Source organism: Salmo salar, chromosome 12 (assembly GCF_965601325.2).
Source record: "Salmo salar chromosome 12, fSalSal1, whole genome shotgun sequence".
Classification (NCBI taxonomy): Eukaryota; Metazoa; Chordata; class Actinopteri; order Salmoniformes; family Salmonidae; genus Salmo; species Salmo salar.
The window spans coordinates 25,800,925-25,822,798 of NC_138302.1; the positions used below are offsets into that span (position 1 = coordinate 25,800,925).

A 21,874-nucleotide genomic window follows, 5' to 3' on the forward strand; every position below is an offset into this window, starting at 1 on the left:
AAGTCAAAAATAAAGAGGAAGGAGTAATGCTTGAGTGATTTATTCAACAGAAATCATTTGGTCCCCTCAACATCAATGAAACGGTTACAACAACGTCTTGTATGTGTATGGTGAGGTGAGGTGAAGGGGGAACAGGGAGAAGGAACGATAGAACACTTCAGTGAAACAAATACAGAACAGAAAAATTATCACAAAGGATAACCTTGATGACAAAAACTGCAGGGGGTGAGTTCCATGGGAGTACAACAGAGAGACTGTAAGAGAAGTGCAAACAAACATTGACAGACATGGTATTATCCAAAATATCACCCTATTCCCTATATAGTGCACTACTTTTGACCAGAGTTCATATACAGTAGTGCACTATATAGGGAATATGCTGCCGTTTCAGATGCAGACCATGATATACTCACTTCGAGATACAATTAATTCGCACTATAGTGGAGTCCGATACAAATTATCCAACGACAAAACCTTGCAAAACATTTTTTTTTTTCACCTCAGAAATGAACAAACCCACAATAAACCTCCTTTTACAAGAACCAAAGCTATGCAAAGGTGCATACGGAGTACTTTACCAGTACATGCTGCTTTTTATTGATGTAAGCAAACTTATGACAATTGTACCTCTTATTTTTAACTCTGCCTTCTGAGATAGTGGACACTGTAGCACCTGGGAGTTAGTTCTAACGTAAAACGCAGTTGTATCTTTCGAGGCCAAACTAAAGTATAATTTAAGTTTTAGAGCACAATTTTAAGGCAACTTTTGTGCCGATTGTCCCTTTGTTAAAGAGAGAAATAAGATTCTGCCCATTGTTAAAACTGGGTCTAACACTTTTGGAAGATTCTGAGCCTTTAAGCCGTTATACCTCAATATACCGTATCGGAAATCGCTCAAGATTCTGGGAAATCCACCTCCTTTACTGAGTGAGTAATGTAATTAGAAACAGGAAGGGGCTTCAAAACACAAAAGTCTAGTAACTAACGAGGAGAATCAAATTAGATGCTAATTTGAAACACAGTCAACAGGAAAAACACTAACAGGACAGGAATCTGAGCAGCCATATTGGCTCTTGGCAAGAAGATCACTATCATGGGCTCTGGCCCAATTTCTCTGGTCTTCAACTGAATCTCCAACACATACAGTAACACTGACAGAAGGAAGACATTTTGGATCAAAGGAGATGGACATCAGGGGCCCTGGCCCAATTCTCTGGTCTTTTCTGCATCTTCAACAGTAGCACAAGAGAGAAAACGGCATCTTTCAACATCCGTTCATAGGGATGCTGTTTTTCCCTTACATCATGTCATGCCTTCTACTTTCCAAACCATGCTTGTCGGTAGGAACTCAATGTCATAACTTGGGGTTGGTTGGTACAATCAGCACTCTCATCAACACGTAGGATAGGCAACAACAAAAAATAAATCTATAGACAATCACAAGTAAAAATGTTATGTAAAGACGAATGAGGTTTGGTATGTCTCCAGTCCATTCAGACGCCATCCCTTACTAAGCGCCATGGCAGATACAAGCCATTGTAAGAGCCAGGCGTTGTCCAGAGCCGCACGAGGGCCTTTGTCCCTTTCGGGGGCCTCCAGGGGCCCCTCTTGCTGTTTCATGTGCAGCTGGAGCACACAAGTGCCCATCTCTTCTCTCCACTTTTACTAAAAACACCAAGTCTATCTCAATGTTTTAAAAATCAAAAATCCCAGCTCCTCTACTCAACCAGTAGAGACAACACTGAAAATGTAGACAAAAAGCAACAAGGTTGAACAAAAACAACCTTGGGCGTTTCCACAGTAACCAGGAGTGGGGGAGGGGTGTGTGTGTGTGATGTAAACGGTAACCAGGAGTGGGGGGGGGGGGTGATGTAAACAATACCTCTAATATATGGTTTCTGCGGAAACAAGACAACTTCAACTAATTTCTTTAAAAAATGCAGTTCACTAACAGTCTGATTTCTGACCTAATAGGTTTACACCATGCATAAAATGTTTATTTTTTTATGCACAACCTGCATATTACACACCACCTATAAGTTATTCAAGTGTAAACCGCACTCAATCTCTAAAAATACAAAAACAGAAATTATTTCGACTTAGCTTCCGGCAGCAAACAGTGTCACCATATCTTTGTTCACGCTGCCTCTAAGCTTTTTAACACTTGGTCCAAGTATTCAGGGTCTCGGCTTCTGCCTTGCCTAAATAACGGCCCAAGGCAGACTGGCCCTCAACCTCGTCAAGAGCTCGTTCAAAACTCATCACCGAGGAATCAGAATTCCTTCTCTTTCACACTGTCGTACACATTGGAGACAGCGCTGATTGCGACACCCCATTGAGAACACACAGATACAAGCTTAGATCGATTTGACTGAGACCAGACTGCCATCAAAGTTACTTCGAAGCCATTTTGATCACTCCTGCCATTGACTCGATACTTAACTGAGAAACTGAAAACACCAGTCATATAGGCTACTACTTTATGAAACAACATAGTCAAGGTGGAACTTATGTCTGAGGACTCTAACACTGGAGTGTGAACTAAACACAATGGTAAACATTGCCCAAGAGAAAGAGTTAAAAGAATGAGATGGGCATGGGTACTCAATAACGATAATTGTCAATACTACCTCCAAAGCTGCCTCAATGGCAAAGCTCTAATTATTATTTTTTTTACTTCTAGCTGTATGAAGAAGTGCATTTGTCCGATGACAAAATGCAAAGGGGACAACACAGCGGAGAGGGCAGTAGACACTTTACGGTTCCTTTCTTGAAACATAGCAAGGCGGTATCAAAATAATGACGTTTCTCTACATATTTATATAGCTTTCCCTCAGAGCTTCCTTGACACATGATATAAAATCCCTGTATAAGTTCCCATTTTTAAACAAGTTACTGTATTAAATCTCTGAGGGGTTTTGAGTTCAGGTAAGGGTATTCAGTGGTAAAATAGGCATCTTTTGCGATTTGCAGTGTAAACTCGTGGCTACAGTGCCAACTACCTCAGTATTTGTTGTTGCTGTATTGTCCAATGTGGGAAAGTTCTCTTTCCCCTTTCAGAGAATCATGTTTCCAAACAGTTTATCCATAGTATATAATTAATATCTACCACAAAACCTTTCTGGACATGCATTAATCTGACTAAAATTACACGACTTTGAAAAATGAATGGCTGTGGCAGAAATAACTGCAACAAGAAAACGCATGGCTTTGTGAAGAAACACCTACATCAACATGATGATTGAGTTTGAAAAGATTAGGGGAAAAGGCAATGAAAGGAAATAATGTCACAGTTTGTTGCGGGGGGCATGACTAAAAACAAATCATTATTTTTGGGGCTTTTTACAATTTAGCCGATCAACTCTTCATTTTTGAGTTGTGTGTGATGAATGTGTGTGTGTGTGTGTGCGCTTGTTCCAGCATGTGATTGTCAGTGCGTGTCAGTGCGTGTCTGTAAAAGAGAAGTTAGCTGCCAGCTTCACTTTATTGCGAGGAGCCCTCTTGCTGGGGCTGTTTTCAACAGACGCCATTTTGCGGGTCACATTCTGTGGAGGCTTGGTTGTTGTAGAAACCAAAACAACAACATTCTGGTTGTTGTCAGTTAGTGGTTCTATAGGCTCAGATGTGTCACAGACAGTAGGAGCTGCTACTTCTTCTGCTACAGCTTCCTCAGGTTTATCACGCTCTGAAAAACACACAATGGCAACACATATCCAGGTCAGTCCAAGGGAAGATGTCGGCTGTGTGTATAGCGGAGCATGAGTAAGCTTGAAGCTAATGCCTAGGAGGGCTAACAGTCTCATGGCACACAGAAGACCTGGGTTTGAACCGCAGTTGATCACGTGATCAGCTCACCTGCTGGTGATGGCGTCTGCCCGAAGTAGATGAGGTCAGCCTGTTGGAGAACGGGGTCAGGGTGCAGCTGGGGAGAGGGCAGGCAGGAGGGTACTGGGCCACACAGCAGGTCTATTGGAGAAGTCAGACACAGCAGCTCTGTCTCCACCCCACCAACACCTGAGGGAGAAAAATAGACTTAATTTCTGCTTCAATGTATAAACAACTATTAAAAAGCCTAAAACCACCTACAAGGCAAAAAGAAGAACATCAAAACATTGGTAATACTGCCTATGACTCCAGTGGTGTGGCTAGTTACCTGGGCTGTGAGTTCCAGACTCTGTGTTGCTACAGGGGCTGTCTCTCTGGCTGGCCCCGTCCTCAGGCTCCTCTGAGGCTGCAGGGCTGGCTCCAGTGGCTCGTGCTGCTGAAGAGAACCAGCCAACCCACAGACAATTATTACACTCTTTCCATTACAGAGTAAACACTGGACCTTCAAAACACCATTTCTGTTCACATCATACAAGTAAAACACCACAAATTCTGTTCCCATCACATGTAATGTTCAACTTGTCTCATATTGAAGGATCATACAACATGATGCCCATGAGATGAACTGATAACAATCCCTTCCTGTATGTTAATACTGAATGCAGGTAAGGCTAAAGCCATTTGTTTCCACAGTTCCTGCTGCCAGACGGTCAGGCTGATTTGTCTTTACCTTTCATATCGTTCTTCAAAACGATAATCCTCTTGTGGCCATGTCCTTTGATCCACACTACCTGCACACAGGCAGAAGCAACATCCCATTTAATTACCACAAACCCCATCCATCCGTCACCACAGAGTCTGCTGTGGGGCTAAAGCCGTACACAGTGCTGGGACAGAGAAGGCAACTAACCACATTGACTACATCTGCTGCTTCGACAGTGATATCCCAGTGCAGGTCCATATGCTGAACTCTTTAGATACAAGCGTTATCAATTCCCATCTTATCATAACACATCTGTGTATTTCCAACATGTTGTTTAACTAGACGTTTCTTGTCTATCAGCTTTGAATTTGAGAAAAGCACTTAAAAAAAAAGTTTGGCCTAATTCTGTACCTGTGGTATGGCGTTGAGCAGGTCGTCTAGGCTGCCGTAGCCGTAGGAGCGAGGTTGGAGGCCGCGTCCGGTGAACTTGGCGTAGGCCCCGGGGAACTCCGTTAGGAAGATCTGGTGGTAGTGGTAGGTGTGGAGCAGGGCACGCACCCTACGGGCAAACTGGTACAGGCGGGTTAGTCTAACTCTCTCCTCGCCACGCTCGCCTTCCTCCTCACCCTCACCGTAGAACAGCTGGGGGTGGGGAGAGAAGTGAAGTTATGAGAAACACCAGGGGAGGGCAAACTTTGTGGCTCGAGGGCCACATTGGGATTTTGAAATGAAACAGAGGGCCACACATTTTTTGGGGGGTGGGCCAGAACGGGCAGTTCTTTGAAAATGTATAGGTCCATTGTCTTTTCAACATATTTTGTCTAGTTTGAGGTTTAAGAAAGTTTTTTTTTACCCGCGGGTCATAGTTTGCTTACCCCTGGTCTAGACTAGACCTACACACAAAGACCTAGTGGTCATCATTCCAAATATTCTAACATATAACCACAGTATTTCATTCAAAAGGATTGTGCAATACGTCTCAGACAATTACAAAACCCGACTAACACAATGCTACCCAACTTTAAGACCCTGTGAAAAAGCCCTAAAAAAATGCTTTCCACAGGAATCCATGATCCTTCATTCTTCAAATCAGACAAATAGGCAGAGCAAAAAGGTTCCTGTCTATAGAACTAGAACTAAACATTAGTATAGTATGATATCTCTATGGTCCAGTCCACCGACCTCCACCAGGTAAGGCAGGCTCTTCAGCAGCTCGCTGAGTGAGAGGAAGCCATATTCACAGGGGTTGAGCTGTACCCCATGTACAGAATGATACAGCAGACTCAAGCCCTCCACGCTGACGGAGCCGTCTCCCTCGTGCTGCCCCAGGCCCATCAGCAGGGACAGCAGCTGGCACGTTAACGAGCGCAGAGACTTCCTGTTGATCAGCTGGACCTCACGGCCGTTAGCGCCGTCCACCACCTGAGGAGAAGATCAAAATCAGATGCATTTATAAAACTCCCTTTATACTGCAGCAGGTATCAAAATGCCTTCACAGTTGGAGGTGAGAGATGAACCTTGGTATTCAGAAAACATGGCTGAATCTGGAATTGATAGCTCATTTCCAATATAAAGATGACATTTCAACGCACCAATAAGGGGCCTGCATGCTCAAACCTCATCAAAGCCACTTCAGTGACATCAATTCATATCAAGAAATACTTGTGACTCATCCTTAGGGACCAAAATAATGTTATCTTGTTTACACGAGGTCTTGTATAGCTCAGGATGCTCTTGTTCAGTGTTGGAGTCGACAACCATCAAAACATGCCGTATCACAACCATTTAAATCAGTCTAAATCTATTAAGTACAACAGCCTACTACAGATGTATTTGACTGAACTGATACCTTGACGACGTGGCAGAGGTTGACGAGCAGGGCGGGCAGGGAGGAGACGTCGTAGTCCTGGAGCCTCAGGCCGTAGCCGAAGGTCTTGCTGTACTCAGACAGTAGCTGGGCAGCAGGCAGGCTGGAGTCTCTCTGGGAACGGAGCATCTTGACCAGCTGGGCAGCCAGGGCCTTCACACGCTCCACGTCTGTTAGGGTCAGCACCTTCTCCTCTCCACACTCCAACACCTGGGGAGAGAGAGAGAGGTTCCATAACAAAATGTCCACTCTACTCTAGGAATAATGTTATTTGTACTGATAAGAAATTACCCATTAGGACAGAAATGAGATGCACACCAATATTTATTACAATATTTATGGCAGGTGGAAAAAAATTGCTGCTGGGTATGACTGTTATTACTGTCAGACGTTGCAATTAATTTCCAAGTCATTCTAAACGAAGGTAGTGCTGTGGATAAATTGAGGATAATCTGATATGATCAATGGCTTCTCCTGCAGCACTCTGAAGTCAACAAATAAAAAACACACATTCCTCCTGGGACAGAGAATGACTCTGGCCTCCACCCACCACGAGTACGTCGGGGATGGCCTCGAAGAGCTCCATGAGCTTGGTGAAGCCGTAGTAGGCGAGTTTGCACTGGCGTCCGAAGTGGTGGTGGTAGGTAGGGATGAACTTGGAGAAGGCCATGCGACAGTGGGGCTGGTGACGCAGTAGGTCCACTACCTCCTTACCAAACTGCTTGGTCCGCTCCATCTCATCTGATGTACGATCTGAGGGGGACGAGACAAAGGAGGGCAAGAGTTAAAAACTCAGTTTTATATATATATATATATAAGCCAGTTAGACATTTTCTCTGCTGGATGGCATCTCCCTGTTGTAATAAACCACGTATTTATAAATGTACTTCACCTTCTCTCGTTTTTGCTCACCTGGTAATTCCTATTACAGGTCATTTAATTTTTTGGCCGTTTTTTTAAATTGCCATTTTAAAGATAATACAGAAAAACAACCTGATCCCCAACCACATCAACCCCATACCCATTAAATAAAGGTGAATTTAAAAAATGGGGGGGAAAACCCAACAAAAAAACAAGTATAACAGGTATTTTCTGACTTTATTGAACAGACAGAGGATGACAGTGTGGAAAGATAGGAGGTTGTGTCAAAAGGCAGTAGGCTGGGTTTAAACCTACTGTATGCCGACACCGTAGACGTGTACCGAAGGCTGCGGCATTACTGCTACACCAGCCAGGTCACAGTCAGGAGATAGTCAGGCATGTGTGTGTGTGTGTGAAATGCATTACTTTATTCCATGCCCTCCCATGGCAAGGATATTGTTATCCATCTCCAAGGGAATTTCTGGGTTGAATAAGAGTGAAAAAAAAATAAACTTTAAAAAATAAAAAAAATAATAAAAAAAAGTGACTAATATTTCACAATTTTCCCCCAGGGATCAAATGTACAACTACAGACACAAACAAAACAACAACCCAACCGTCTGGTCCCAAGTACAACATATTTTCTAAACAAACGTTGCCAATATTGTTCCTTCCAAAAGCTGGGTATGTTCCCCCCAAGGGATAAAATGTACTAGAAAGACAGAACAACCCTCTGGTAGTTTATCCATTACCCTGATATCAGACCCATTAGGGTTGCAAAATTCTTGTTACTTGCCCTAAATTCCCAGAAATCCCAGGTGGAAGTACACCGGAACAATAACCATGAAAAATACAGAATCCTTCAACCCGAGAATATTGGGGAAGTTACCGGAATGTTGCAACCCTAAGACCCATACAGTGGGACCTCATCTCACCTCTCTTGGGTACAGAGATGACAGTGTCCAAGTCCTGGTGTGTGATGGTGATGGTGGTGTCAGGGATCTCAGCTAGCAGGTCCATCAGATCACACATCCCATAGTCCAGCACCCGCCAGTCTCTGGAGAAGCACCTGTAGCAATAGAAACACATTGTATGAACATACAGGGTGCCATTTGACATAGAAAATACACTTCCAAATGAATTCATATAAAACACCATCACAAGTAAATACACCTCCAAATAAGCCAATAGAAACAGAATCCCAAACGAAGTCTTAAAACAAATACTTTACTGTTAATTAACAATAGCTGACAGGAATGTGCTTAGCTCTTCGGATAGACAACATGATTGGCTGAGAGCGTGGGAATGGGCGGTCCCCCTATAGAATTGACCAGTGGTTGGGCTGCATGAATTTTAGACTCTCTGGCTAGACAGTATGATTTGCTGAGAGAGTGGCGGAGTGGGCAGTTCCTGTGGTAGTACTGACCAATGGTAGGCCTGCATGAAGTCCGTGATGGCCACCTGTTTGCTGGCCTGGAACTTGAGCAGTTTGAGGAGGTCCTGGGTGAATCTCTTCACCTGGGCACGGTGGGTCAGGGTCAGCAGACGCTTGGTCCCCATGCCAAGGATCTGGAGTTGAGAGAGGAAAAACAGATTCATTCATGCTTTGTTTACATCAGGGTTGCCACCACTGAGAGTGTATGCTAGCACTTCCTGCTGCAATAATCTATTAGACGTTGTACTAATTGTTTCTGTCAGGGATCTAACCTCAAGGCTGTTGAAGTGTGTAATGAGAAACAAAGTGGGCAAGGCTTTGTCAGAAGGGATAGCAGATGGTCTCCCAGTCTTTTCATTGTGTGTTTGAGCTAGGAAGTCACTAAACTAGCAAGATTAAAAGTGATCCATCATGTGTCAATTAAATTGAGCTTGAGTAACTGCCATCTTCGATTATCTGTGTAATGGAGCGATTTATTAAACTGCGCGTGTGTGTATATCATACCTGCAGTACGTGAGGCACAGCCTCCAGTAGCTCCAGCAGCTTAGAGTATCCGTAGTCAGAGACCCTACACTGCTTGGCATAGTGGTGGTGGTAGGCCGGTATGAACTTGCTGATGGGCATCAGGTTGCAGGGCTGACCCTTCATCAGGTCAATGAGCTCTCTACTGAACTGGATCAACTGGGGGTTCCCCACCGGGGACTTACACCGCTGCGTCCACTGGTCTATGACACACACACACAGCAAGAAGTTTTAATGACTTCTATTATAATAGTAGTGCGGGTGCAGCTCTGTCTTGGAGTGCTGGTATCTGCGTCAGCAGCACAGTATCCACCTACTAAAAATGTCAGGAAAACAGTTTTTAGCTCAACATAACCCTGACACAATTCTTATTGCCTCCCGAGTATCTTCAAGTGTCTTTGAGAAAGTTCTTACGCGATAGGGGTTTCCATTTTTAATGAATATAGGGTTTAAATTCTGTAGGTTTGTATTGCTTTTATGAACCCCAAGGGATTCCTCTGCGAGTCTAAATAAAGGTTTTCAATGTAATTCTCCCCGAGGGTTAGGCCTGAGAGTCAGGTCAATACCTGTGTTGGATGCGGGCGGCTTGTTGTGGATCCACTTGATGACCTTGAAGCCGTTCTGAGCAGTGACGATGTTAATGCCTGGTATACAGGTGATGAGGTGCTCCAAGGGCACACTCCCCTCCTCCTCCCCCTCCTCAGACACCGCCAGGGGGCCCAACTCTGATGCATAGCACTCAGAGAAACTGAGTCACAGGAAAACAAAATGAATATTCATGAAACACAAAATCTAGTAACATTTACAGTGTTATACAAAATTCCAAATGGCCATTGTACTCCATTTGTATGAAATGGGTTCTAGAAATATTGATTTGATTAATTAAAAAAGGTTTTCCCATAAAAGTTCACTTTGATTTCAAGGCAGATCTCTGACTCCATTTATTGAATTCAACGTTATTAAGCATCTACTGTCCGTTAATCTACCCAGGCAGAGACAGCGTTGGTTACCTGAGCAGGGGCAGGGTTCCCTCATGGGACTGTAGCAGACAGTGGACCTGGGAGGCCAGGGTCTTCAGAGACACCACCACAAATGGAATCTTATACGAGTCTGGGTCAAAGTCTGCCTCACTACAGGGAGGGACAGAGAGAGATCGAGCTTTTATGAAATACTTTTTCAAAAAGAGTCCTGTAAGATGACATAAATGTGTGTGTGCATATGGGTTTTTCAGTCTATCCCTACCTGAAGTTCTGCTGTGTGTAGTGGTAACTGCAGACAGGCTCGTGGTACTCCAACTGTTCAAACACCACAGGACTACCATTAGCCGAGGACCCCTCCTGGGACTGAGACGACCCCAGAGGGCTCTGCCTGGCCTGGCTACTGGGGAGGAGACACACCAGCCTGCCTCCACCCTGCTCCCTCACCGCCACCACCTCTTGTAGTCTGTAAAGGTCGCTCACCACCAGCTTACGACCAAATCTGGGGAGAGGTGGAAAGGAATTAATAAAGTACATTGACATAGTCTTTACTTAGCCTCCGTTTACACAGGCAGCCCAATTCTCATCTTCTTTTCCCACTGATTGGTCTTTTAACCAATCAAATCAGATCTTCTCACATCAGATCTTATTAGTCAAAAGACCAATTAGTGAAAAAAAAGATCAGGGCCCGTTTTCCCAAAAGCATCTTAAGGATAAGTTCATTAGAACCATAGGATCCCATAGTTCTAATGTTGAACTTAGCATTAAGATGCTTTTGGTAAAAAGTGGAGTGTAAACACAGCCACAGTACTTAACATTGCATAGGACTAACTCCTACAGAGGTGGAGGGAGGTTGAGGAGGAGAGAAGCAACATGACTCACTTTTTCTCATAGATTTCAGTGAACTTGAAAAGGGGAAGACAGCTGGCTGGCGCGTCCTGGAGAATCTGGAAGATTTCAGAGCTGTAGAAAGAGGAAACCGTTTCATACCATCCGAATCCATCTCAAACCAGGAACAAATCATGTTTTGGCAACATTTAAAAAAGGATGGTGACGAGTTCCCCGATCGAAGACATAAAACTGCCAAATGATGTGACACGTATGGGAGAGAGTACTACCTCAATGTTAGCTGTACTGTACATACCGGAGCATGGCTAGAGACTTGTTGCCGGCCCCGGTGATGAGGGAGACGTGGATGCGTTTGCTTCCTAACTTGTAGCGGTGCAGGCTGCTCACAGCACTGATGGCCTGCTGTAGGGAGACCATCTGGACGGTGGCCTTCAGCTGGTAGTCTGTGTGGGGACTCAGCTCCACGCCTTTAACCTGGAGGGAGACACGCACGTTAGCTTCTCATGTCGTCTACGGTGTCCACGAATGACGCACAAGCAATTTGACCTCATTGTGACAGTGAAATCCAATCGCCTTCCTCAATGACATTGCAATAGGGCAGGGGTTCTTAAACATTTTCAGCTCACGACCAAAATACTTTTTTTTTTTTTATGTAATAAATGCAAAGAGCAGGGTTTCCCAAACTCGGTCCTCTGGACCCCAAGTTTTGGTTTTTGCCCCAACACTACACAGCTGATTCAAATAGTCAACTAATCATCAAGCTTTGATCATTTGAATCAGCTGTGTAGTGTTGGGGCAAAATTCCAAAACATTCACCTCTTGGGTTCCCAAGGACAGAGTTTGGGAAACGCTGGCATAGAGTGCAGTCTACCACGTAAATACGACACAGCACTTTTGGCACAAGCACACACAGCCGTGTCAGAAAATGACAGAATAGGTTGAATCAATACAATGACACTAAACTACTAAATCCTGACCTCACCATCTTGCTTTTTAGCCTCAAACGGGAGACAGATTAAAGCTCTATACATCTATAATGAATAGCATCAGAATACTGTCTGTACAGGACTCACCCGTCCGTGTCTGGAGAAGGCATCATGCAGGCTCTGCTGCAGCTCCTTACGGGACATCCTGTAGTCCAGGTTGGCCACCTGTAAATCTGCCCCGTCCAAGAATGGCTCCGAGGCCTGGGGGCCCACAGGCAGACAGGGGCTGCTGGTGCCCCGGGGAGGAGGGCCCATTAGGGGGGAGGAGCGGCTCGACATGCATGGGGATCCACTCCTGGTGCAGAGAGAAAGAGAGGAGTTGAGTGGGTTGGCAGCACCATAGGATGGTATAGATTGTAATGTCATGACAAAATCATCAAAGTGTCAGATATTTGTATAGCTCAATGAGGTTACTTTAAGACGATTCGTGCAGGACATTTTTTAACTAATTTGGGGGATATTCCCTTGCATTGTTTTTTGGGATAAAAAAGGCTCAAGTTAAAATCAAGGCATGGACTGACGTCTCTCCTCGCCTAAAGACTGCTTACAGGGTAAGGAAACAAACTGGTAATTCTGTAGTGTCTGATGGTCTCACCGTGAGGACCAGGAGCCTTGAGAGAGGCCCTGTGGCTGGGGGAGGACTGAGGCGCTAAAGGTCTTGTGCAGGGTCAGCTTGCTGAAGGCAGACGGGGTGCTGACCTGGAACTCTCCAGAGCTCCGGTCCACATGACGCTCAGAGTCAGATGCACTGCGGGGGCTGGAGAGGTCCCTCCTGATGGGGGAAGAGGAGAGAGGACATTAACTAGAAGTTTAAAGATTATGGCATACTCAGCTCTATGAAAAAAACAACTGCATGCGAGTTTTAGGCATCACCTCAGCTCCAGTAGTTTGAGCACAAACCACCTCATTTAGAAACAGCTGCTTATTAATTCCTACATCTGCCTATGTGTTCTACACTTCCTTGGGTCGATGGACCCCTCTATAGCAGGGATACTTTTTGCAGGCCATTTTACAATATTGAAGGTAAAAACACATACAAGCCTGTGGGAACCAACTGTGATGGAACCATCTAACAATTAGTACATTTGTTCTTTCTTCATTTTAGTCTGAAAGGGCCTCTGGCGTCCATAGCGTACCTCCTGCAGCTGAACATAGACTCTCCTACGAGGCCGGCCTTGATAGGGTGCTGCTGGGACGGCCCCTCTCCGTTACTGTGGGGGGAGGAGTTGCGCTGGCCTTTCTCCTTTGGGAAGCCCCCAATCTTGGGCTTGGTCTCCAGTCCACCTAGCTCCTGCACCAGGGGGACAACCAAAGTGTTACTGGATATGTAGTGGTGAATGTATTAGAATAGCCATCAGCTTGGCAGAATGGATGTGAAGTGGAAGAGGCTAATAGATAAACGATAGAGCTGAGAGGAAGGGGTCCTTGAGAATGCTGGTGATTTTTACCAAAGCTATTTATTAAAATCAGAGCTATACGTTTCCCCCACTGTCGTATTATTTAACCTCTTGTATTGTCATAACTGTGACATTATCATCACCGTTCTCCAGTCTTCCCCTCAGCTCTATTGTAGGGTGGAGACAAAGCATCTGAGCAGCAGAATAAAAAGACCAGAGATCAAAAGCGTAGAAGAAAGAGACCATAAAAAACAGACTGTTACGGCCGGCAGGACAGGAAGCGATTACAAACAGAAGCAGGATTCTGACGAGACGAGGCATGGGATAGAGCAAAGATATGGGAGAGATATGCAATCATTAGATGAAACATTGATCGAGGCATTAATTGACGCGATGAATAAAAATAAAAATAATAATCAGCCAGACATTATATGAAGCATGGGACAAAGTGTTAAAATGCCACACACTGACTAAAACATTACATGAAATGTTGAACAAAGTACAGAAACAGACCAGGCATTAAACTACACGAAGCATGGGATGAAGCACAGCTATAGTTTAAAAGCCACAAGTTAGCGCAGGCAGAGTGGAGGACATGGACAGGGTTAGGGGAGGACAGGCGGCACGCGGGATGGCAGGATGCTGCTGACCTGAGGAAGGGTTCTGGTTTGGGGGGGAATGGGGTAAGGTCCCCCCCCGCTCCCCCTCCTGGGGCTGTAGGGCCTCTCAGGCACCGGAACGGAGAGGGGGAGCGAGGATTCCCTCTCTCTCTGACACTCACGCCTCGCACGCCTGTTCCTCCTAGGGGAGCGCGGCTTCTCCAGGGGAAGGAAGGAAAAAGAGGAGGGAAGAGGTTGAACTGGAAGCGGAGGTGGAGTCTCAGATGAGGAGGGTGGTGGGGTCGGGTCGTTCCCCTCCTCAGTGGGCGGAGCTGAGAAGGAGAGGGTGATGCGCCGGCCGAACACGTCCTCGTTCTCCATGCGCTTGCGGGCGCGCTCCGCCGCTTCCTGCGAGCTGAAGCGGAGGGTGGCGGTGCCGGTGGCCATGGAGACGCCCAGCACCTTGCCCCCGCAGTTGTCCGAGAGGCGGCGCAGGCGGTTGCCCGCGCTCTTGCCGTCGCAGCCCGGCGGCAGGTTGTACACATAGAGCAGGTTGAAACCGAGCTGGTGGGGGGAGGAGAGGAGGGAAAGAGAGAAGAGGGGACCACTCTGGGTTTACGTTTTTGAACATTCTTTGGAAATGTGTTTTGAAATGACGAGAGGTTTGCAGGGTCGGAGTCTTGTGATTGTGTTTCGTAGCATTACACTACTAAAGATCATACTGTAGAACGAGAGGGAAGACACAGGACCCGTGTGGCTCAGTTGGTAGAGCATGGCACTTGCAAGGCAAGGGTTGTGGGTTCGATTCCCACGGGGGACCAGTATGGACAAATATGAAAATGTATGCACGCACTACTGTAAGTCGCTCTGGATAAGAGCGTCTGCTAAATGACTCAAAAGTAACATGTAAAGAGGTCTGGAACCATTGGAAGAGTAAAGGGAAGATTTCAGATCGTCCAGAAGTAATGCCTAAAGGGCAGATATCTTCTCTGAGCAACCAGTCAGAGTACTGTACATTTATTAAAAAGTAAACTTCTGCCATTCTGCAATATGGATTACATATATCAATTAAGCATCTCTGAAGCCTACCTGTGATTTGACAGCCTGTCTGGGCGGCAGGTCGGCTACCATCTCTTCAAAGGCCACGTGGCGGTGGGCGTGCTGCAGCAGGGCGTCCGACGTCTGACCGCTCTTATGGACCAGGATCACCTGGAAACCATGGCGATGCCGGAGGTCGCTCAGCTCACTGGCAAAGTTCACGTCAGCTGCGAAATGGATTCGGAACCGGGGTTAACTACATAGGTATGGAGTGGACGAACGAAATGAAAGAAAAACAGTTTTAACATCCAGAATGTAAAATGAGCACACGCACAGGAGACTAGCACCACAGTAGCAGGGGCAGTGTGTGTTTCTGCAAAGCGCCGCAGGCTCTGACGAAGCTTGTCGTCCGCAGCGTTCTTGGCGGTAGCGTTAATGTGCGCTACCGTCACCTGGAAAAAAATGTTGCCAGAAGACTATCAGACATTGCTCATTTAGGTAGAGTCAGAGCCTGAAGAATAAAGCGCAACACTTTTCCAGCTGAGGGAATCAGATCACACACAGGTTACCTGGCAGTTGTTGAGCTCCTGGATGACGGCCTTGTTCTCCTTGCTGATGTCACAGACGCAGATGAACTCTGCCTCTCTGTGGCCCTGGAAGAAGTGGCTGCGGAGGCGCTGGACTACGGCTGCAGCAGAGCGACCACTGGGAACGCAGCAATTCTCTATGTCCCAGAAAACACCCACCGGAGGGATGTTCTCAGGACCTTCTGGAGAACCTGGGGGGGAAGAAAAACACCAAATGTGTTCAGAAATTGAGCGAAACTGGGAGGTACTACTGTCCTGCGTGTCTCTAGTGAGAATTGTTTTTGAGAAAAATGTTGGTACAGTGTGTCCTTCTGAACACGACTCACATCATTACAGTATACATACCATACTTCGTTGCAGATTTGCCCAGGCTGGAACCCAGCAGTAGCAGGCCGTCGGAGGAGGTCCCACAGCCGTTACACACAGGGATTGGCACTGAGGCCGACTGGGCCGAGGGCAGAGGAATGTTAGGCCACAACTTGTCTGCAGGCTGAACACGTGGAAAGAGCAAGTTATCATTCTGTAGTCAGACAAAACAACTCATGTCTTCAAATGTTGTAATATTGTACAGTCAGGGATGGGCAAAGAGTCATTTCTAAATGATGGGCTAATGACACAAATTGTAACCTGTATGCATGTAACTGAACGAAGTACTGCCCGTTCTTGTATACAAGTGACACCCAATACAATAGAGTGCCACCACCACAGTGAACAAAGATAATTCCACCAACCTTCGTCAAACAATCCCGGCAGTAGTGCGACCCCGTGCGACAAACTGTGCGTTCAAGATTGAAGTGCATAGCATTAGAAGAACAGATATGTCCCGAGGTGGGTATGTGGGGGTCACTGTGTGCTGCCAATGATCTCTGGACCCCCAGAGTGGCAGGGTTGTAATCACCACCACAGGGGTAATACCCAGCGGGAGTACCCAGGTTACAAGTCCTATGGTGGGGGGTAGAGTAGGGGGCGGAGGTGGTAATGAATTTAGACTCGTTGCAGGGTAAAGGGATGGAGGGGTAAGAGTGGAGAGGTCTGAGAAGGCCTCCTGTACAGCAGGAGCATGGTAGGTGGGAGTGAGACTGAAAGGGTAGGGGCTGGGACGTGGTGTCTACAGAGGGGATGTGGAGCTTGTAGCTCCCAGAGGGGAGTAGCGTGGCTCTAGCATCTCCTCCACTACCACCAAGGCTGGGGAAGTGCGGGTGCGAGTTGAGGGCGGTTGGCGTTATTTGATTGGCTCCTAGCCTGCTGAAAGAGGCTTCCTGAGAACTTGGAGGGAGGTAGAGTGGGACACCGCTGCTGACCTCGACACCACTACTAATACTAGCGCTACCTCCACCACTAACAACCCCATAACCACCCCGACCTAATGGGTCTGTGCTGCAGTGCTCACAGTGAGTGCACACGCTTACTTTGGGACTACCCCCCTGTTCTGGTAGTTGTTGGAGGGAGTCTTGCGGAAGAGGAGGCTGACAGGGAGGGGGCAGAGGGAGGGGGGCGAGGGGGAAGGGCTGGGAGGCAGCGGTATGATGCGGTGGAGGAGGCAGATCTTTCAGCTCCAATACTGGCTTTCTGTTGTCCATGTAATCGTTCTGGGAAAAGAAGTTAAACAGAAATGTTATTTCAAAACTAAACAAACAAAAAAGGTAATTTCTCAGCATTATCATTTTATGCTTACTACTTATTTTTGTACTTTTTTAGTTGGCATTCGATTCCTGATTGATATTGTACTGCATTGTTGAGGAGAGCTAGTAAGCATTTCACTGAACAGTGCTCACGTGACCAATAAACTTTGATTTGATGTGGAAATGTATTCTAGTTTACCCTGACCTATCTTTGTACAACTTACACTTCAGCTCTACTACTGAAGGCTTTGCCTTCAGCGCCGTGTCAATGTGACGTTCTACCTGCTACACAGAACATTGTTTTGAGAGCGGAGAGTCTTATTTTCCCCTACTGTACCATATTCATTGAATATGCACAAGTACAATAGCTTTGGCCCAGTTTTTTTGCAACTCATTAAATTATTGCTTGTGGTTATACCAAATTATCCTCCAATTACACAAGCTGATTTTGTTTACATTGTGAGCTAGCTAGCATCTGCTAGCTAGTAGCTTCTTGACTTCATAAATCTTAGTACAATAACCAGTGGTGTATAGTCGAGGACATACGCAACCAAAAAAATCTACCTTTTTCACTCATTCTTTAAATTCAAAAGTGTGGGCGTCAGCCATCGAGAATTGAACCTCAGCGATTCTTGAGCTTGGAGGCTGTCGTTGGACGGGACGCAAAGGCGAGCGCAAAACAACAGTATAGCAACTTTCATTGATGTCAAAGGAAGCATTTCCTTAATGGCTGATGGCAATGCTGGATGCCCGATGTCTATAGCGTAGCATGGCCGTAAGATGGTAGAGAAAACGAGGTTGATGAAAGTAGGCCAGTTCAGTTCACTGATAAGAGTAAAGAGACGTGTGCTCCTGTGTGTCTAACATGTCAAATAGTGGCCTAGGGAGGATTCACGATATGAAATAAGAGGAACTGTCATTCTAGAACAACAAAGTTCAGGATCAAACAGTCTCTGGCTTTTGAAGCCTCCCGCTGTCTAACTGATGTAATCTACTCTGTTGTCTATCTAAAATGACTGGACACAGCAATGTATATAGTTATGACTAAAATGCTACATTTCACTATTATGTTAGTAACCTTTTTTAACCTTCATTTAAAGGCAAGTAGGTTAAAGAACAAATTATTTTTTACAATGACGGCCTACCCCGGCCAAACCCTCCTCTAACGGCGCTAGGCCAATTGTGCACCACCTTATGGGACTCCTGATCACAGCCGGTTGTGATACAGCCCGGGATCGAACCCAGGTCTGTAATGATGCCTCTAGCACTGCTTCGCCTTAGCCACTCAGGATCCCCAAATCCTCTTTTTACACAGACTTCACTCTCCACAATTCACACACTGCTTCCTCTCAAAGCTTCAAATTAATTTGTCCCTCCATGTTGAAATCATTATCTTCAATGTCTACGCCTAATAATACGATTGATTAGAGCTGGGAAGAGAAACCGCAAATTGACAACGACCACTTATCGTGGACTGATATCTGATATCGTTCATTACCTGATAGGGACTTATTAAATAAGCTTGCTCATGTGGGCGATTGTTGATGGGACAATTGATAGCTACACCATTTAAAGTAGTAGTAGCTTTAAGGCCATAAAAAAAAGAAATATGGTACACATAAATGTAATAAACCCTACATTCAATTCAGTCAATTTATTGACTGATGGGGGTTTTGTATTTCATACCCATCATATAAAGACCATGGTGATTGCCTACGGAGCTGTGAAGGGAACGGCACCTCCATACCTTCAGGCTCTGATCAGGCCCTACACCCAAACAAGGGCACTGCGTTCATCCACCTCTGGCCTGCTGGCCCCCCTACCTCTGAGGAAGCACAGTTCCCGCTCAGCCCAGTCAAAACTGTTCGCTGCTCTGGCACCCCAATGGTGGAACAAGCTCCCTCACGACGCCAGGACAGCGGAGTCAATCACCACCTTCCGGAGACACCTGAAACCCCACCTCTTTAAGGAATACCTAGGATAGGATAAAGTAATCCTTCTAACCCCCCCCCCCCCTTAAAAGATTTAGATGCACTATTGTAAAGTGGTTGTTCCACTGGATATCATAAGGTGAATGCACCAATTTGTAAGTCGCTCTGGATAAGAGCATCTGCTAAATGACTTAAATGTAAATGTAATGTAATATAATGTAAACTATCATCGGTCTCCGGCTACAATATGTCAATACTTAACTGAAGCAGAATGTAATGTTCTCTTGGGCTGAGATGTTACATACTTGTTTGTCTGTGTTGTAACTTGGGGTGTTTTGCTGCTCGGAGGTGGAGAAGCAGTCTGTGAGTTTCCAGAGCCGGGACGAGGCCTCTTTCTCGGGATGACTGAGCCATGGGAAGGGCCTAGAACTGCATATGGATCTCTCCTTTCCCAGTCCTTCCATCATACAACCTAGCAAAGAATTTCACCATCTCGCTTCCTTCTCATGCTTCCCTAAGATAGAGAAAAGAGGAAGCCCTTTGTTTTAAATGTTTCCAAGTTTGTCTTCATAAGTTTCCACTGGCTGCAATAGGGTAGCTAACGTTATCTAGCTAGCTACCACCACAGAATGTTTAAACCTACAGGGCTCTACAGAGCTACCATTTTGGGGGCATATGCTCCTAAATATGTAGCTGTGCTGCCTGGAATTATAACTTGGGAGCACAGTGCCCCTAAAAAACAGAATCCAGGTAATAATTGTTGAAACGATTTCTTCGCTGTCCCGCAGCCTCAGTAGTATGCAAACATGTGGTGGCACAGAAAGGAAAAGGTAGCTTCTTCAGGAGATGAGCTTCAAAAGTAGCTAGGATTCATATATTTATTATTTTAGTCATTTAGCAGACACTTATCTAGAGCGGCTTATAGGAGCAATTAGCATTAAGTGCTCAGATTTTTCACCTAGTCGGCTCGGGGATTCTAACCAGCAACCTTTCGGTTACTGTCCCAACACTCTTAACCACTAGGCTACCTGCCACCTTTATATATGCCTACTGTAGGCCATCTTAAAAATCTTCTAGATTTATTCAATTACAATAAACCCTGTATTTTTGCTGGCAATTCTTATCATTGAAAGGGCAATCTGCAATTACTACTAAGTTTTTGGACTTATAAATAAATGATAAACCCATTGATTCCTGAAGAGTAGAACTTAAACTGCCCCATGAGCTTAGTTTAACTGTCATAACCCATCAGAAGCCAAAATATAAACTTGTTTTCCCCATGTTTGTAAACAAAGTAAATGTAAATAAACACTATAGCCTCAAACATGGTTAAAACTGTACTTTTCTATCATGATGGTCGGTCTATGAATTTAAGTGTGGTTACATTTCCCACAGCCCATTCCCTCAACCTTTTACCGAAACAGTGGCGGGAAACCTGCTTACTTATCGTTTCAACTGCGGATGGCCGCTTGAATACCTCAAATATGTTTGTTTGTGTGCATGGGAGCACGTGTGGAAAATGTCAGCATAGAGCACCAAGCAAATTGTTAACTGCAGAGTTTAGCCGATTAAACTCAACGTTTTAAATCGTGGAGTTGAGTTGCCTATGCAGTTGTGACATGCTAGTGTGGATTTACTATTTAGCTTTACACGTGCCATTAAACTAAATGCGTGTTCGTTTGCTATGTTCATGACCAACTTCCCTCATAATTCACTGGTTAATGTTAGTGGTGAAACGAGGAGTGTACCTAGCTAACAGGACTTTGCGTAAACCAATCTCAGTGTTTGGTTAGCAGCTAACCAAAGTAAGTTAGCTACATGGATTCGCTTGAAAGTAGTTACAAAAACTAAACAATTTTGCGGCACAACCCATACGACAGAGCTTCTTCTCTAAAACTATTGTGGCAATTCCTCATAACATTACCTTGACAAATGACAAGTTAGCTAGCCTAGGTTGGTTAGGTAGCCAACTAACGCTAACTGACGATTGTTTGTTGAGACAGCACCCGCTACATACTGCTTAGTAGTAGGTACAAGGGCTAACATCATGCTATGTCAACGTATTTGAATGGGGTATTTATCTAGATAACTGGTTATTTCTTACCTGACTGGCGAGCTAGCTAGCTACTTTACTTCCTTTCTTCTCATCATATCCCTTCGTAGTACTGTTTTGCGTTCTGTCTACCTAGCAACCAGACGTTTTTTTTAACATAGATTTGCCAAAAACGATTCAACCACTGTCGCAATTGCACACAAAGCACCCAACTAGTTTCAAGCGTCCTTGCCACTGAGCTTATCGTTATATCCTTGCTAGCTGGTTATCAAATTCCTCAAAACGAAACTTACCATAACTACAACAGTATGCTGATCAAATTTGTAGCCATTTTAATGTAAAATAACTACTAAATAACCTGTAATGGAATAAATAATTTGCTAAGGAAGGCAATGCACCCGTTCTCTCTATTCTGGAACGTCCGTCAATTTCAAATCGTGTAATGTTCCCACTTTTCTAGTGGGAAATTGGTTTAGCAAATCGATACCTTTGTTTGTGTCCACACGGTTTATTTATTACATAACTAGTTTTTAATTTCTTAGAACTTGTAACGGTGCACCGAATGACTAATAAAGTGAACCCCGTTGTCTACACTCAGTCTTCCAGGAAATATAACTTGATT

The 21,874-nt window shown here is 45.2% G+C and overlaps 1 protein-coding gene across 9 annotated transcripts; it reads right to left on the bottom strand.

The window, feature by feature from the left end:
- Positions 1-24: 24 nt before the first annotated feature.
- LOC106564611 (meiosis regulator and mRNA stability factor 1) lies at positions 25-21,863 on the bottom strand. 9 transcript variants are annotated; one of them, XM_082958782.1, is made up of 27 exons: positions 21,740-21,863; positions 19,505-19,713; positions 16,378-17,235; positions 15,992-16,136; positions 15,629-15,837; positions 15,394-15,511; positions 15,111-15,286; positions 14,073-14,585; positions 13,162-13,316; positions 12,621-12,797; positions 12,113-12,320; positions 11,335-11,513; positions 11,073-11,153; positions 10,456-10,692; positions 10,224-10,343; positions 9,780-9,961; positions 9,196-9,416; positions 8,683-8,825; positions 8,192-8,325; positions 6,946-7,148; positions 6,378-6,605; positions 5,711-5,950; positions 4,940-5,170; positions 4,556-4,616; positions 4,154-4,261; positions 3,856-4,014; positions 25-3,685 (listed from the first exon to the last, which is right to left on the bottom strand). In XM_082958782.1, the coding sequence occupies exons 2-27, from the start codon at positions 19,664-19,666 to the stop codon at positions 3,441-3,443; spliced, it is 5,493 nt and encodes a 1,830-aa protein (XP_082814908.1). In that variant the 5' UTR covers positions 19,667-19,713; positions 21,740-21,863; the 3' UTR covers positions 25-3,440. The 9 variants fall into 9 exon arrangements, with proteins under 9 accessions (XP_082814908.1, XP_082814909.1, XP_082814911.1 ...); XM_082958783.1 differs by having other exon boundaries at positions 21,546-21,844; XM_082958785.1 differs by lacking the exon at positions 21,740-21,863 and adding an exon at positions 21,304-21,499 and having other exon boundaries at positions 15,992-16,091.
- Between the last annotated feature and the right edge of the window lie 11 nt (positions 21,864-21,874).